The sequence below is a fragment of the Lepidochelys kempii genome, chromosome 20 (genome assembly GCF_965140285.1).
Source record: "Lepidochelys kempii isolate rLepKem1 chromosome 20, rLepKem1.hap1, whole genome shotgun sequence".
In the NCBI taxonomy this organism is placed as follows: Eukaryota; Metazoa; Chordata; order Testudines; family Cheloniidae; genus Lepidochelys; species Lepidochelys kempii.
This window is the reverse complement of record NC_136399.1, coordinates 4,290,140-4,305,845: the sequence shown is the minus strand read 5'-3', so window position 1 is coordinate 4,305,845 and position 15,706 is coordinate 4,290,140. Positions and strand designations below refer to the sequence as shown.

At 58.6% G+C, this 15,706-nt stretch overlaps 1 protein-coding gene across 1 annotated transcript; it reads left to right on the top strand.

Annotated features, from left to right (window-relative positions):
• Positions 1 to 2,469: 2,469 nt before the first annotated feature.
• Positions 2,470 to 12,498, top strand: CYP27B1 (cytochrome P450 family 27 subfamily B member 1). Its single transcript, XM_073318773.2, has 9 exons — positions 2,470 to 2,709; positions 5,205 to 5,395; positions 6,476 to 6,672; positions 6,857 to 7,057; positions 7,497 to 7,660; positions 7,926 to 8,092; positions 8,414 to 8,495; positions 8,734 to 8,931; positions 11,418 to 12,498. Exons 1-9 carry the CDS (start codon positions 2,506 to 2,508, stop codon positions 11,529 to 11,531), a joined length of 1,518 nt encoding a protein of 505 aa, XP_073174874.1. The 5' UTR covers positions 2,470 to 2,505; the 3' UTR covers positions 11,532 to 12,498.
• Positions 12,499 to 15,706: the final 3,208 nt, after the last annotated feature.

Sequence of the window (15,706 nt, the reverse complement as noted above, 5' to 3'; positions counted from 1 at the left end):
GATGTCTTCCCTAAGTAGCAATTTCTCGCACACCAGCTTCCTCTGCCATTCATGCGCCAGCCGTTGCTGTCGTCACTACCTGACATGCCCAGAACGCAACTGGATATAAAGACAAGCTGAGCTCTCTTACTTCAACTCATTTGCACAGCGGCTAGGTGTGATCTCTGCCCTGGGCTCCCTGTGCAACGGGTCATGCCCAACGTCGGTGCTCGTCATGCTGTGAAGGGAAGAGCCTGATGGCAAAGGGGTGGCACAGAGTTAAGTAGCAGGCTGGTTGGCACAGCTGGTTTTTACATTGGCATAGCCAGTCACTGCTCCCAACAGGGCAAAGCCCTGGAAGTGAAGCTATCAAAGCAGCAGCCAGGTCTCACTCTGTCGGATTAGCTCTTTCAACATCAAGTACGCTTGGCACACCTGCTTCTCTGCGCTCACATGCAGGCCTTGCTCATGCTGGCATTGCAGATGCTGCGCCAGACCTCAGCCCCCCCACCCCCGGGCTCTAATAATGTGGTGAGATGAGTCCTCACCATGGGCCTCATCCCCTCTGATTGTGATGGTCATGTTATTGCTGAAGGGCACCGATCCAGGATCAAGCAACAACCCATCCCAGCCCCGGGCATCCTGCTCTCTTGTTTCCTGAGATCTAAAGGAGGCGTGTGCATTCCTGAGTTTTCATATCATCCTCGTTCTTATTTATCCAACTCTCCTCACTTCCCGACAGTGGAACAGCAGCTGGAGCCATGGGGAAATCTCGATTTGCTGCTGGCACAGAACAAGAAAGGGATCAAGCCCCCTTTTCCAACAGGCCGTCCCCTCGGCCTTTGAATAAGTCACAGTGGCAGGTGTCCTCAGCTGGCTGGGACCGTTCCTGAGCTCTGTAGGACTGAACCCCCGGTGCCTCATTCATGGACCAGGACCCCGTTGTGTCAGGCGCTGTACAACAGACACAGGGGGAAAAAAGATGCTTTCTACCCCAGACAGCTTCCAGTCTACGGAGCAGCCCCGCTTCTGAAAGAAGTGACTCCCCTACCTTGGGGCAGACCCCCCCCATTTTGTACACCCTTTTTTTGTGGGGTGCAGCTCCTTGTTGGAGGAGCTGCTGCTCTCTTCCTTCCCCATGGAGCCTGGGGAGCGGAGCGACACATCTGTAACAAAGGTAAAACACTCCCGCCCCTGTTTGTGCCTTGAGCTCATTCATGTGCTCGGTTCACTGGTCTGAGCCCTTGGACGGGGGGAACTTTTCCCTCTGCCCTGTTATGAAAGCAGCCCCCCCCCCATCCCAGTCACTGAACCAGAGTGAATGAATCGGCCTCTCCCTCTGCCTTTTAACCCCCAGCCTTGCAGCCGCCCTGGAGCTTGCTGCTTTGCGCGTCACCCGCTTGCCCCGCCCCTGCGTCCTGTTCGCTTTCATTCATAGATTCCTAAATTCCAAGGCCTGGTGCGATCATCTCGTCTGACCCCCTGGATACGACGGGCCAGAGACCTGCCCCCTGAATAATTCCTAGGGTGGATCTTTTAGAAAAAACATCTGGTATTGATTGAAAAAAATTGTCCGTGATGGAGAATCCACCACGACCCTGGGTAAATGGTTCCAATCATTACCTTCTCTCACTGTTAAAAATTTACTCTTCCCTAGTAGTGGGACGGTCCCGGTGCCAATGGCCCATCTCCCCCTCCCCACACCATATGCCCCGTCTCCCTCCGTGCCCATCTCTCCTCCCCACCCAGGGTGCCCATCTCTGCCTATCTCCCTCCTCTCCAGGAGCCCATCTCTCACCCCCTGTATGTACCCATGTACCCATCTTTGCCCTCTCCCCCAGATGCCCATAACACTCCTTGATGTAGCTATTACCCCAGGTACCCCTCTCTGCTCTCCAGGTACCTATTACCCAGGTACCCTCCACTTCCCCCCAGGTACCTATTACCCCAGGTACCCCTCTCTGCCCTCCAGGTACCTATTACCCCAGGTACCCCTCTTTGCCCCCCCAGGTAACTATTACCCCAGGTACCCCTCTCTGCCCTCCAGGTACCTATTACCCCAGGTACCCCTCTTTGCCCCCCCAGGTAACTATTACCCCAGGTACCCCTCTCTGCCCCCCAGGTACCTAACTCCCCTGCCCATCTCTCCCCTCCTGCGTTACCCACCCCCAGATACCCACTCTCTGCCCTCCCTTACCACCCCGGGGCCCATCTTTCCCCCCTCCCCTTCAGAAGCATCTGCCCCTTCGCCGGAAACCCACGTGGCGAGCACATGGCTTGCTTCCGGCACCCCCTTTTCCCAGCCGAGCCCACCCCGCGTTCTGATTGGGCAGCCGGGACTCCTATGCAAACGAAGAGAACGCTGACGCAGGTAAGGGAGGGCGGGGTTTGGTAACGAGGATGCAGGGGGCGTGGCCTCCCTGGCTCCATGTGTCCCATTATAAATAAAGCCAGAAAGATGCTCCAGGACTTCATCTGCTCCTCTGCTTTCTTCCTCCATCCACTTTCCAGCTGCCCTGAGCCAGGATGCCTCAGACCCTCAAGCTGGCCAGCAGGGCTTCCCTGCTCTCCAGGGGCTTCCCAGAGATCTGGGCTGAGCTCGGCTTCAAGGCACCAGCCAGAGTGACCAAGACCCACAAGACCCTGGAGGACATGCCAGGACCCAGCGCACTGGGCTTCTTCACGGATCTCTTCTGCAAAAGAGGGCTGGCCAGGCTGCATGAGCTACAGGTAAGGAGCTTGCCTCCGTGGCTACTTTCCCACTTTGCTGCTCGGCACACGACCTCTTACTTTCTGCATCAGACTAGTTGGTCTTGTACTATAAAGGGTCTACCAATGTATGGGGTGCGTGGAATTACTGAGCTTTAAATAGATCCTGTCTTTAGTGAACATCGTCATAGGATTTAGGACCAGGTTTCCCAAAGGGTCTGGATCAAAGCTTCCACTGAAGAATTTCCCGTCACTGCCACAACAGAAACTGCTGGACATTTAATAAAAAAAAGTTCTAGCCAGGGTTTTCAACTAAGTCAATGGGAGTTGGAGGCTCAAAATTCATTGAAATTCAAGCCCTGTTTATAAATCCCAGCCTAAACACGTGAGAGTCAGGACATTCAAAGGTGGCAGTCCCCATAAATATGTACAGTTGTATTTTTGGTTACTTCTCTATGTCATTTCAATGTGTGACTTGCAGTGAGGGAAACAATAGGTGTACAGAGGTGTACACAGATTAAGGTTTCAGAGTAGCAGCCGTGTTAGTCTGTATTCGCAAAAAGAAAAGGAGGACTTGTGGCACCTTAGAGACTAAAATTTATTTGAGCATCCGATGAAGTGGGCTGTAGCTCACGAAAGCTCATGCTCAAATAAATTTGTTAGTCTCTAAGGTGCCACAAGTCCTCCTTTTCTTTTTACAAATTAAGGTGTACATGAACTCGGGCTTTACCCCATATGTGTCCCCACAGGCTTGCAAAAATCGATTGACGTAACATAGGTTTACCAGTAATCAACACATTCACTCGTTAGTCTAACCCTGTGTAAATTGACATTGATTCTGGGCCACACAACTCTTAGTCACTGGGCTGCGGAAACAGTGAATTTCATTTGCAGCGTAAATTAATGGCACCCTTTAATAGTGGCTTTGATACATAAAGAGGAGCATTGTATCGCATATTGCTAGTTCGGCTGCATAAGTTATGCAAACTTTATTTTCTGTTTTTTTTAAAAGACCCACAGGATGTGCAATATAGCAGGGCTAACCTTGAGATCCGTCATATCAATTTTCTGACCCGTGTGTGTTTTACATTGTTGGTGTTGGAGGAGGTTGTTTTTGTTTTGTATTTAACTCTTTTTTTTATATGAAAGGAAAGAAAACAAAAATGGGGGGAAATACCATTGGGTAAACTTTATTCACGGAGAGAATTTGTGCTATTCAGTCCCATGCCGTCTGAGTAAACTCCCTATAGAAATCAGTGCTTTCTTGGGATTCGTTCATAAAGTTCCCCAAAATTGTGAATACGCCCCACTTTGGGAATAATTTTTAAACGAATAAACCAAATCATTGCATTCTTTCGCCTCTTTGCGACCGCACGTCTCCTGCTTGTGTGGCTCTGCAAACTTGCGTGCAGATATCTACGGGTTTTAAAAAGTACTGGTAATCAAATGGCTCCCCGCATGCACTGCGGCTCCTTTTTAACCACTTCCAAACTTAGCTAAATGAATATTCCCCCCTGGGGATGAGCCATCTGCCGAATGGTACACGTGAAAGCTGCGGTCTTTGAGTTATCCACGCGCAAAACCCATTTCTTTTAAAGCCTAAAGCTATTTAGTCTTCCCCTCACCCCAGCTCATAACCCCAAAGGGGCTGGGAGTGGGATTTTGTGCAGTAAGATGCAGCAAAATCCATGTATGCCTCAGCCCGAAAGCTAAATTTTCCAATAAAGGAGTGGAAAACAGAGGGTCAGAATGGAGAGACTGGCTTCGCATGAGGAAGTTGGACAGATAGCAATAAAACCTGCCTGTGTGGGAACTAGGATTTGGTGTTTTTAACCCCATGTAACACAACTCCCTTCCTGGATGGAGAAATTAAATATCCTCGATTACATGCGCTGACTGCATCCAGCCCTGATTGCATTCCAAGCAAATGAGGCATCGTTTCCCTCTCGACTTTCTCTCTCTTCCTTGCGGGCTCAGGGGAACGAATCCCCAGTGGAGTCTCGTGGCTGAGGCTGGAGGGGAAGGAGAGCTCTGAATAACGGGGGCTCCTGCAGGGCAGAGTCTAGCCGGCAGATCACTGACCCTCTCCGAGCTCGATTTCTGACAACGTCTGCCCAGACGTTCCTGTAAGGTCCCGATCCCTGGAAGCCCGGCTTCCCCAGGTCGAGCTGCGGTGAAACACAAGGGTTTCATTGGAGTCGTTTCATTGGAGTCAGTTGCAGTTTGTTGCGGCCAGCAGCCAGGGAATGATCCATCCCGGAGGATAGCAGGAGGGGGTGCAGGATGGAGCTGGGTGTATAGGCTGCGGATGGCAGGGGAATAGATCCCTATAATGCACCATTGTCTCATGGCTCTGTCCACCCTGCCCTTAAAGCGCCCACATGTTCTCGTTGCTGACCTGTAACCACCCTGCGAGGACAGCCTGGTTCTAACCAGTTCTGCCTGGCCCAGCTGGTGACAAGAGCCCAGCGAAGGCTCGGGGCTTGCTTGACGAATTGTCTCCTCTTCCCTCCTAGATCGAAGGGAAAGCCAAGTACGGGCCAGTGTGGAAAGCCAGCTTTGGGCCTATCTTGACTGTCCACGTTGCGGAGCCCAGCCTGATCCAAGAGGTGATGAGACAAGAGGGCAAACACCCCATCCGCTCCGACCTGTCCTCCTGGAAGGACTACCGGGTGTGCCGCGGCCACGCGTACGGGCTGCTCACTGCGTAAGTCGGCTACTCTGCCACCCTCCGACGTGGGTGTGGGGGCCACGCTGGGTCGGGGCGGGGCTGCAGGAAACATCCTAGGACCCACCGGGTCCTGGAGACACCAGGCAACGCCATGATCCGCTGCAAAACACACTGATATTTAAGGCTTGGATTTTGCCCAAGGGAGTTAGGGGCTCAAATCCCATTGACAGTCACCTGACTCCCTGAAAATTTCCCCCCTCAACTATTTGGGTTCTGGGTAGTACCTAGGAGCCCCACTCCTGGACCCGGTGCCGTACAGAGAAGAAGCAAACCAGAGAGCTCCCATTGTGGGTGTCAGACAAGAGCGGAGGCGAGGGAGGGTGCGGGAACCAAACGAAGCGGGGCTTAGCAGAAACTCAGATGTCTCTCTGCCTGCCGCTCGCCTACCGGTGCCAGGCGGAAAAGGAGCCAAAAAAGAGCCCCAAATGGGGAGACTGTGGGGGTCACCCCCTCTCCTGGGGGATACGTCCAGTGCACTTGCTGACTCTTCCCTCGGTGGCTCTGTGCTAAGTGGGATCCGGCTCCCTCCAGGCTCCCCCATCCCTGCGGCCTGATGCTGTCTCCGCAGGGCCCGGCAGGTCCTGGCCCAGAAGCACATCTCCCAAGAGCTAAGGCTTTGCACAAGCCCCTGCAGAGGCGTGAGTCAGGCGAGAGGATTGTGTTGGGCCGTGAGTCAGCGGTGTGACTCAGGCTCCCGGGTTTCTCATCAGCGGGGCTGAGTAACTGGCAGAGGGTGTGCAGGCCCGTGGGCTAGCCACGGGAGCCGCTTTCCCAGCACCGCAGGGCCCCTGCAGGTGGGCTTGCTGCTGGCTTGACCACCGTGGGAACTGACTAGCGAGTACACCACGTCAGAGCCGGCTTACCCCCTCCCCCCATCCCATGACCCAGGAAGTGCGCCTCAGCCCTGCCTTAGGGGGGCGCTGTGTCTAAGAGGCGGCGAGATGTCGGCTCCCCTTAGCCGTCCACGGCAGAGATTAGCCCAGGGGTGGCGTGGGCAGGCTGGCCCTTGAACCCTGCTTTCCTGGGGGGGTAACCGGGTCTCTCTGGCCCTACCAGGGAAGGCGAGGAGTGGCAGAAGATCCGCAGCACCCTTGGCAAACACATGCTGAAGCCCAAGGAGGTGGAGTCGCACACGGGGACCCTGAACGGCGTGGTCAGTGACCTCATCCGCCGGCTGCAGCACCAGCAGAGCCGCCATGGGCATCACGTGGTCCAGGACGTGGCGGGCGAGTTCTACAAATTCGGCCTGGAAGGTGCATGTCTGGGGCAGTGCCTAGGGTGGGGCGGGGCTGGGGCCCCTGGGAACGGAGGGGCACATTCTGCTCAGAGATCGGAGACGGATCGGCCTGAGACACACACCCGCAGCCCCAGAAACTCTGCCCCCCCCCCCACCCGGGGGCCTCATGTCTCTGACTCTCTCCGGGTTCGTTTCCTTAGGCATCTCCTCGGTGCTCTTCGAATCCCGCATCGGCTGCCTGGAGCCTGAGGTGCCCAAGGAGACCGAGACCTTCATCCGCTCCATCAACCGCATGTTCGTCATGACCCTGCTCACCATGGCCATGCCGAAGTTCCTCCACCACATCTTCCCCAAGCCCTGGAAGATCTTCTGCGAGTCTTGGGACTACATGTTCGCTTTTGGTGAGCGCTGCTGGGCCCAGGCAGCCTGGGTTGGCTGCTTGGGTGGGTGTGTGCGTGCCCATGCCCAACTCCCTGCCCGAACTTCAGGCTCATTTCCCCTGGGGCAGGAATCCGGGCTGTAGATCTGGAGCAAAGATCGGGAGGCAACTGCAAAGAGATTCCACGCCCTGGAGCGAATCAATCATTGCTCAGGGTATTAGCTTTAGCATTAACACCGCCACCGATAAACCGCGGTTGAACCGGGGGCAATTAAGACTTGGGGACTTTCAAAAGGAAATTAGAGGCCCACCATTCAATTTTGGTGGGCTTTGGGCACCAGAATCCCTTGAGTTTCTCCGAAGAAGCCTGGCCTAGCGTTGGTTCTGTTGGAAAGCCAGGGAAGTGGGGAGAAACTCTCAAGCCCAGGCTGTGGGGCTGACCTGCGTCCGTTCTCTTCCAGCTAAGGGCCACATCGACAAGCGAATGACCGAGGTGGCAGAGAAAGTCTCACGGGGGGAGACGGTGGAAGGCAAATACCTCACTTACTACCTTGCCCAGGAGAAGCTCTCCATGAAATCCATCTATGGCAACGTGACCGAGCTGCTGCTGGCCGGGGTGGACACAGTAAGCGCCGCGGGAGTGTCTGGCTCGAGGGCGCGGGGCAGTCAGGGCAGGAAGGCAAAGGCAGCTCTGTTGCTAGGAGTTCTGCTTATCCTCGGGGATTGAATCCCTGGGGAACTGGGCTGGGGGGCCATGGCGGCTGCGTGGAAGTGATTCCGGCGCCCAGAGCATAGATGGATCCCAGCTGGGGACGCCCTGTTTTCCCTCCGGCACCGATGGCAGGGATCCAGCCTCTTCCTAACCCTCCCTTGCTCCTCTGCCCCTGCAGATCTCCAGCACCCTGTCCTGGAGCCTGTATGAGCTGTCCCGTCACCCCCGGGTGCAGGCAGCGCTGCACGAGCAGATCACCGGGGTGATGGACGGCGGCGCCATCCCGTCGGCCGCAGACGTGGCCCAGATGCCCCTGCTGAAGGCGGTGGTGAAGGAAGCGCTGAGGTGAGCGCCGCTAGGAGGCGGGTCAACCAGGGCTGGCTCTGCTTTCTCGCCCAGGGGCTGTGGAGGGACATGGTGCATCTGCTGGGAGCTTGCAGGCTGCCTGGGGTGCTGGGATCCATCCGTCCCTCCTGGAGCTCAGCCCCCAGAGCTGGGAGGCTGGTGCCTGGAGTAGGGACAGAGCAGCTGCCCAGCCGTTCCCCTGCTGGGAATGAGCCCAAGGCCGGGTGCGGGGCTTGAACCCGCAGCCGGTCAGCTGCAGCGTGAGGCTGGATCCCGGCTCCTGTGACTCACCTCCGGCCGTGTCCCCTTCTCCCCCGGCAGGTTGTACCCAGTGATCCCCAGCAATGCCCGTGTCATCTCCGACCGAGACATCCAAGTGGGAGAATATCTCATCCCCAGGAAGGTGAGTGGAACTGACTGCCTGGCTAACGGGGTGGGGAGGGAGTGGGGGGCGCTGACCTGGAAGCGGGGACATCTCCTCCTCCCCAGCTGTGACTTGCCACCCCCGAGCTGCCTTAGCGGGAGGCAGTTTGCAGCTGAGGGGATTTCTCCTTGGGGTGGGGGTGTCGCTCACGTGGCATGGTGCCCACAGTGCCCACGTCTCACCCTGCAGCCTCTTCCTCTCTGCTCCCCCCTCGCAGACCCTGATCACGCTGTGCCACTACGCCACCTCCCGGGACGCCCGCTTCTTCCCCGAGCCCGACTGCTTCAAGCCGGAGCGCTGGCTGCAGAAGGACGCCGCGCACCACCCCTTCGCCTCCGTCCCCTTCGGCTTCGGCAAGCGCAGCTGCATCGGGAGGCGCATCGCGGAGCTGGAGGTGTACCTGGCCCTGGCCCGGGTGAGTGCCGGGGCCGAGCCGTCCCTGAGCGTCGCGGTGGCAAAACATGGCTCCTGGGGCCGGGGCGGGGCCTCCTAATTCCTGTTAAACTGCATCGGTACCAGCCCCATAGCCCCCCTCATTGCATCGGTACCAGCCCCATAGCCCCCCTCATTGCATCGGTACCAGCCCATAGCCCCCATCATTGCATCGGTACCAGCCCCATAGCCCCCATCATTGCATCGGTACCAGCCCCATAGCCCCCCTCTCCCACTGCATCGGTACCAGCCCCATAGCCCCCCTCATTGCATCGGTACCAGCCCCATAGCCCCCCTCTCCCACTGCATCGGTACCAGCCCCATAGGCCCCCTCATTGCATCGGTACCAGCCCCATAGCCCCCCTCATTGCATCGGTACCAGCCCCATTGCCCCCCTCTCCCACTGCATCGGTACCAGCCCCATAGCCCCCCTCATTGCATCGGTACCAGCCCCATTGCCCCCCTCTCCCACTGCATCGGTACCAGCCCCATAGCCCCCCTCATTGCATCGGTACCAGCCCCATAGCCCCCCTCTCCCACTGCATCGGTACCAGCCCCATAGGCCCCCTCATTGCATCGGTACCAGCCCCATTGCCCCCCTCATTGCATCGGTACCAGCCCCATAGCCCCCCTCATTGCATCGGTACCAGCCCCATAGCCCCCCTCTCCCACTGCATCGGTACCAGCCCCATAGTCCCCCTCATTGCATCGGTACCAGCCCCATAGCCCCCCTCATTGCATCGGTACCAGCCCCATTGCCCCCTCTCCCACTGCATCGGTACCAGCCCCATAGGCCCCCTCATTGCATCGGTACCAGCCCCATAGCCCCCCTCATTGCATCGGTACCAGCCCCATTGCCCCCCTCTCCCACTGCATCGGTACCAGCCCCATTGCCCCCCTCATTGCATCGGTACCAGCCCCATTGCCCCCCTCTCCCACTGCATCGGTACCAGCCCCATAGTCCCCCTCATTGCATCGGTACCAGCCCCATAGCCCCCCTCATTGCATCGGTACCAGCCCCATAGCCCCCCTCTCCCACTGCATCGGTACCAGCCCCATAGCCCCCCTCATTGCATCGGTACCAGCCCATAGCCCCCCTCTCCCACTGCATCGGTACCAGCCCCATTGCCCCCCTCATTGCATCGGTACCAGCCCCATTGCCCCCCTCTCCCACTGCATCGGTACCAGCCCCATAGTCCCCCTCATTGCATCGGTACCAGCCCCATTGCCCCCCTCATTGCATCGGTACCAGCCCCATAGCCCCCCTCATTGCATCGGTACCAGCCCATAGCCCCCCTCTCCCACTGCATCGGTACCAGCCCCATAGCCCCCCTCATTGCATCGGTACCAGCCCCATAGCCCCCCTCATTGCATCAGTACCAGCCCCATAGTCCCCCTCATTGCATCGGTACCAGCCCATAGCCCCCCTCTCCCACTGCATCGGTACCAGCCCCATAGCCCCCCTCATTGCATCGGTACCAGCCCATAGCCCCCCTCTCCCACTGCATCGGTACCAGCCCCATAGCCCCCCTCATTGCATCGGTACCAGCCCCATTGCCCCCCTCTCCCACTGCATCGGTACCAGCCCCATTGCCCCCTCTCTCACTGCATCGGTACCAGCCCCATAGCCCCCCTCTCTCACTGCATCGGTACCAGCCCCATTGCCCCCCTCTCTCACTGCATCGGTACCAGCCCCATTGCCCCCCTCTCTCACTGCATCGGTACCAGCCCCATTGCCCCCCTCTCTCATTGCATCGGTACCAGCCCCATAGCCCCCCTCTCCCACTGCATCGGTACCAGCCCCATAGCCCCCCTCATTGCATCGGTACCAGCCCCATTGCCCCCCTCTCCCACTGCATCGGTACCAGCCCCATAGTCCCCCTCATTGCATCGGTACCAGCCCCATTGCCCCCCTCTCTCACTGCATCGGTACCAGCCCCATAGTCCCCCTCATTGCATTGGTACCAGCCCCGTAGGCCCTTCCCCCACTGCATTCCTACCAGGCCATAGCCCCCCTCTCCCACCACACTGGTGCCAGCCCCATAGTCCCCCTCTCCCACTGAATCAGTACCAGCCCCATAGCCCCCCTCATTGCATCGATACCAGCCCCATTGCCCCCCTCTCCCACTGCATCGGTACCAGCCCCATAGTCCCCCTCACTGCATCGGTACCAGCCCCATAGTCCCCCTCACTGCATCAGTACCAGCCCCATAGCCCCCCTCATTGCATTGGTACCACTCCCATAGGCCCTTCCCACACTGCATTCCTACCAGGCCCATAGCCCCCTCCCCCACTGCATGGGAACCAGGCCCATAGGCCCCCCCCCCCCCCCGCACTGTATTCCTACCAGGCCAATTGCTCCCTCTCCCCCCACCCCCGTGCACTCCTCCTGGGCCGACTGCATACTCCCCTCCCCTCCCGCCAGCCTTGGAACAACTGGTGCTAATCTGCCCCCCTCTCTCCTGGCAGATTCTGATGCACTTTGAGGTGAAGCCGGAGCCAGAGGGGGGCCCGGTCAGGCCCATGACCCGCACCCTCCTGGTGCCCGAGAAGGACATCAACCTGCAGTTCGTGAGCCGCTAAGGCGGGCGGAGATGGAACCGCTGGCCCTGGGGGTGGCCGGGCCCCCCATGGGGTGATGGGCCCCGTCCGAGCGGTTTGGCCCCAGATCAGAGTCAAGGAAAGGAGGGGCTGGTGCCTCAAAGCACATGCACTCATCCCTGCTCCGTGGGATGGGGAGGGCTGTGTGACACGGCCGGCCATGGCGTGGAAAAAGAGCTGTGTAACAAATCTGCGGGGGGGCCTGGCGTGGCTTCCTACCCACCCTCCGCCCGGGCTGTCCTCCCTCCTGAACCTGGAGTTCCCCTGAACACAGAGCAAGGCGGAGCTGGAGTGGCATTCCCAGAACCAGCGCCTCCTCCAGGCAGCATTCTGCAATGCAATTTGTGTGTGCGCCTGGCTCTGCCGTAGCCAGGGCAGCAGCCCTGCAGAGCACTGAGCCAAACTGCCCAGCAACCTGCCTCTGCTGGTTCGAATCCCCAGGGCAGCCCCAGGACCCCGTCTCGGCCTGTGTACGTCTGGGCATGTAACGGGAAGGAGCAAATCTGGACCCACCTGGCCTTGGAGGAATGGTTCTGATGCTGATCAGTGACTCAGGTCCGCCTCCTCCACCGGTGTAAATCAGCATAGCTTCGCTGATTGACACCGGCTGAGGATCAACTCTTGGGGTCCTGCAAAGAGTTGAAAGGGATGTGCTAAGGTTTGTTCTCGTTAATAATCACTTTAAACACTCCCCTTTGAAGCACAGTGCCCCCTATTTATATTTATTGCCTGTAACTTATTCATGGTTCTCGGGAGCCAGCAATGTCTGAAGCTGTGTGGTTTTTTTTTTTCCAAGCCAGCCGCGAGGCTCTCTGTATTTAGGGCAGCTGCCACGTGAATGTCTCTCGCCTGCCGGCGCGGAACTATTTGCCTGCAGCTGTTGCTGGTGCTTTGATATTTAACAGTTATTTATTATTCCCTGGAGAATAAATATGACTTTTTTAAAAAAAAAAAAAAAAAAACCCCACCGTTTGGTGCATTTGTGGGTTTGGGATGAAGATGCTGGATGGGAAAGGGGGTTGGGTTGGAATCCAGGCAAAAAGCACCGAACCCTTCATCGTGCGCTGTACAATTCCAAAGTAGCACTTAGCGTTCCCAGCTGGGATCAGGGTCCCTTTGGGCCGGGCACTGCAGGGACTGTTTGTACGAGGTGGGAGGGGAAACTGAGCCCCATGCTGCGTCTCGTAACATAATACACTTCCTGAGTGGTTAAGCGCTCCGATTTGCTCCCTGGGTGGAAATCTCTTCCAATTAACTCTCTTGGCAACTCGGTTTTAAGGATCCACCTCCTAACTCCCCCAGCCCCAAGCAAGCGGCTGGAACCGGTTGCTGAGTGGCTGTTTCAAGGGCTGATGCGTCCCACCCCCGAGGTGGGCGCATTAGAGGGACAGTTGAATGGCTCCCGCTTTTCAGAAGTGTTGACCAGGCCTCACCCCCTCTGGCACCTCTATCAGAGAGCTGGAGGGTGCCAGAAGAAGGTGCCATCTTGCACAGCAGGGGCCCCTTGCTATGGGGTATGGGGCTCATTGCAGTGGTCCAAAAACCGGGGCGGGTGGCTCCATGCAGGCAAAGAAGGCTCAGGTGTGGAGAGCTCTCCTCTGCTTCTGGTCAGCCAGGCTGAGGGAGGACATGGCTAGCAGGGTGAGGGCAAAGATGCCCTGCACCAATGGTAGGTGGGCCAGACCCCGGGTCTAGCTTCACCAGCATCAAGGTCATCAGGCCACAGCTGCCCATTGAGTTCAAGGGGATGGGCTGGCTCAGAGGAAGGGGCATGAAGCTTCCCCCCCAGTGGACAGTACTGGAATAACTTGCCCTGTGGGGCAGTTGCTTGCTCCTCTCCTCCCAGTGTCTGAAAGCTGGTGGGAGGGTGGTGGATTGTGCAGGGTGGGTGGGGCCGAGGGGGCATTAAGTCCAAGGCACGAGGCTGGCGTGCAAACAGCTGGGCACACTGCTGGCAGGGTGAGGCCCCAGCAGCCGCACCACCAGGCCGAGCACCGAGTGGCATCCCTGCTCCATTGCCGAGCCATTCCTGCAGTGCTATGATGATGGGACCACCACCGCCCCCCACCGCCAATGGTGATGACTAGACTTCCCCCGCCCCGACATGTCCCGAACACTCCCACCTCCTGGGAGAGCCCCGCAGGCTGGCAGCTGCCTACGAGGAAATCCCTGGAGGTTCCTCATTCTGCCCTGGCTGCTGTGACACCAGAGGCGTGAGGCGTTATCCGGCCTAGTGCCCGCCGCGGGCAGGGCAAGAGAGCAAAGAGACCCCCCCCTCGCCCCGCCATGCAGGTCGGAAGCCTGGAGGGGGCCCGTCGGTCTCCACAATTCGCCAGGGCCCACCTGCTGCAGGGGACAAGGGAGCGGCTCCTCGTCCCTCTGGATCTTCCGGGGGCGCAGGGACCGTGCAGCATCACAGCTGTGCTAGGGCAGCCGTGCGGAGCAGTGCCCTTGGGGCGGCAGGGTGCCCCCGGAGGCTGGTGGGGAAGATTGCCGGGCCCTCTCGCGCCCGTAATGACTGAGCCCAGAGGATGCCCCAGCAGGGGAGGGGGCAGCTGCTGCACGTGTCAGGGAGGGATGGGCATGAGTGGTGCCCAAGGCAATGGGGCTTGGCAGACGGGGCAGCTGCAAAAGTGCAGGGGCTCTGGGACGGACCTGGCTGGCTGGGCTCAACCCCCCCACCCCCGCCCGATTTCCTATGCACAGGGAGCCATCCCTGCGCTTGTGGACATGCATTTGTGACACACAGCTATGAACACACGGGGCCAAGCCTTCATGCCCACAGTCCCTTGGCTGCAGGTCCCCGTCTCTGGGGCTGTGGGTGCCCTTGGCACGGGGATCCCAGCTCTGGAGCACCGGGGAGAATCCACCGCTAGGAACAGGGGTGGGTGCTAGTGGTTACACTCAGCCCCTGGTGGAAGTGATGGGCACCCACATCTCAGGGCCCGAGCAGCTGGAAAGGAGCAATTCTCAGAATCAGACTGCCCCCTGGTGTAACCCCCTTGATTTCCACGGCTCCCCCCATCGCATTGCACAGGGCTCACCAGCAGAGAGGGACTTGCAGCCTCAGCTGGGCACCACCCACAGCAGGAAAGGGAAGGGCCCCGCTGCCGTTTCCCAGAAGAGGGGCAGTGGGTCACAGGTGCTGCCAAGGGCTGGCTCAGTAGATCAGTGAGCTGGGACCCAGCTGGCACCTGCTTGACGTTTCCCTCAGGGCTCCGCTTCCCGTGGGGCAGCTCAGGAAGGCCAGGGCTGGTCTGGGCCATGCTCCCAGGCCTGGCGCTGCCCATCCCGCCCCATCTCTGTGTCGTATTTACAGGGCAGCCCATATCTAGGCACTCATTACAACCGTCATCCGCATTTGGTGCCTGTTCCACACCCACCTAGCTCAAATCAGGGGACCTGCTGGAAGGCTGCTCCCCCACCCAGCCCTCGAATGTATGATCCAGCCCTGGGCTCCCCCAGCTCTGCCAATGCCCCTCAATGCCAACTCGCAGCCCCCCCGGCTAGTCCCTCTGGGCTTTGGCATGGCTGGCTGCTCCCAAGCAGCACCCCAATCCCCGCTGAGTTGGCTGCAGTTTCATCCTGGAGTTTTGCATGCCAGTTGACAGGCACATGAGGTTTCCCCGGGAGCGTTTGCCCCGGTGCCTGGTGCACAAGCGAAAAAACAGCACATCTCCTGAGCCAAGGCTCATGTGTCCTCACTCACAGCCAGCCTGACTGCAGCCAAAAACAGGGGCCACTGGCTCCAAGCCCGCAGGCACAAGAGGTTGGATTGAAGCCCGGCAGGCATCTAATCAACCCTTGGCCTCTTTCCACACAACCCCCGTCATGTGTGATCACTCATTGGAACTGCTCACTGGCAAGGTGAGTAGATTCCCTCCCCCCCCCCCCGCAGCCCTTTCCATATTCCCATGACTCCTGGAGCTCGAGGCTTTAAGACAAACACAAGACACAGCAGCGCTTCTGAAAGCGAGGCCCTTGTTTAAAACCCCCTCCCCCCAGCGACTGGGGCGGGAGAGCTAAGCTGCACACACCACCACTACGCACGGCGATCTTGGCTGTCCAGTGCCCTGTCTGACCCACTGGGCAGCGTGCCCGCCAGGTCTCCCTGCCACGCCTGAACCCTGGGGATAGGAGCCTGTTACTAAAGTCTG

Excerpts from the sequence above, each read along its gene's own strand:
- CYP27B1 (XM_073318773.2), top strand. The coding sequence starts at position 2,506 with ATGCCTCAGACCCTCAAGCTGGCCAGCAGGGCTTCCCTGCTCTCCAGG. Across the intron at positions 2,710-5,204 it reads CCAGGCTGCATGAGCTACAG|ATCGAAGGGAAAGCCAAGTA; the intron begins GTAAGGAGCTTG and ends CTTCCCTCCTAG. Across the intron at positions 7,661-7,925 it reads TGCTGGCCGGGGTGGACACA|ATCTCCAGCACCCTGTCCTG; the intron begins GTAAGCGCCGCG and ends CTGCCCCTGCAG.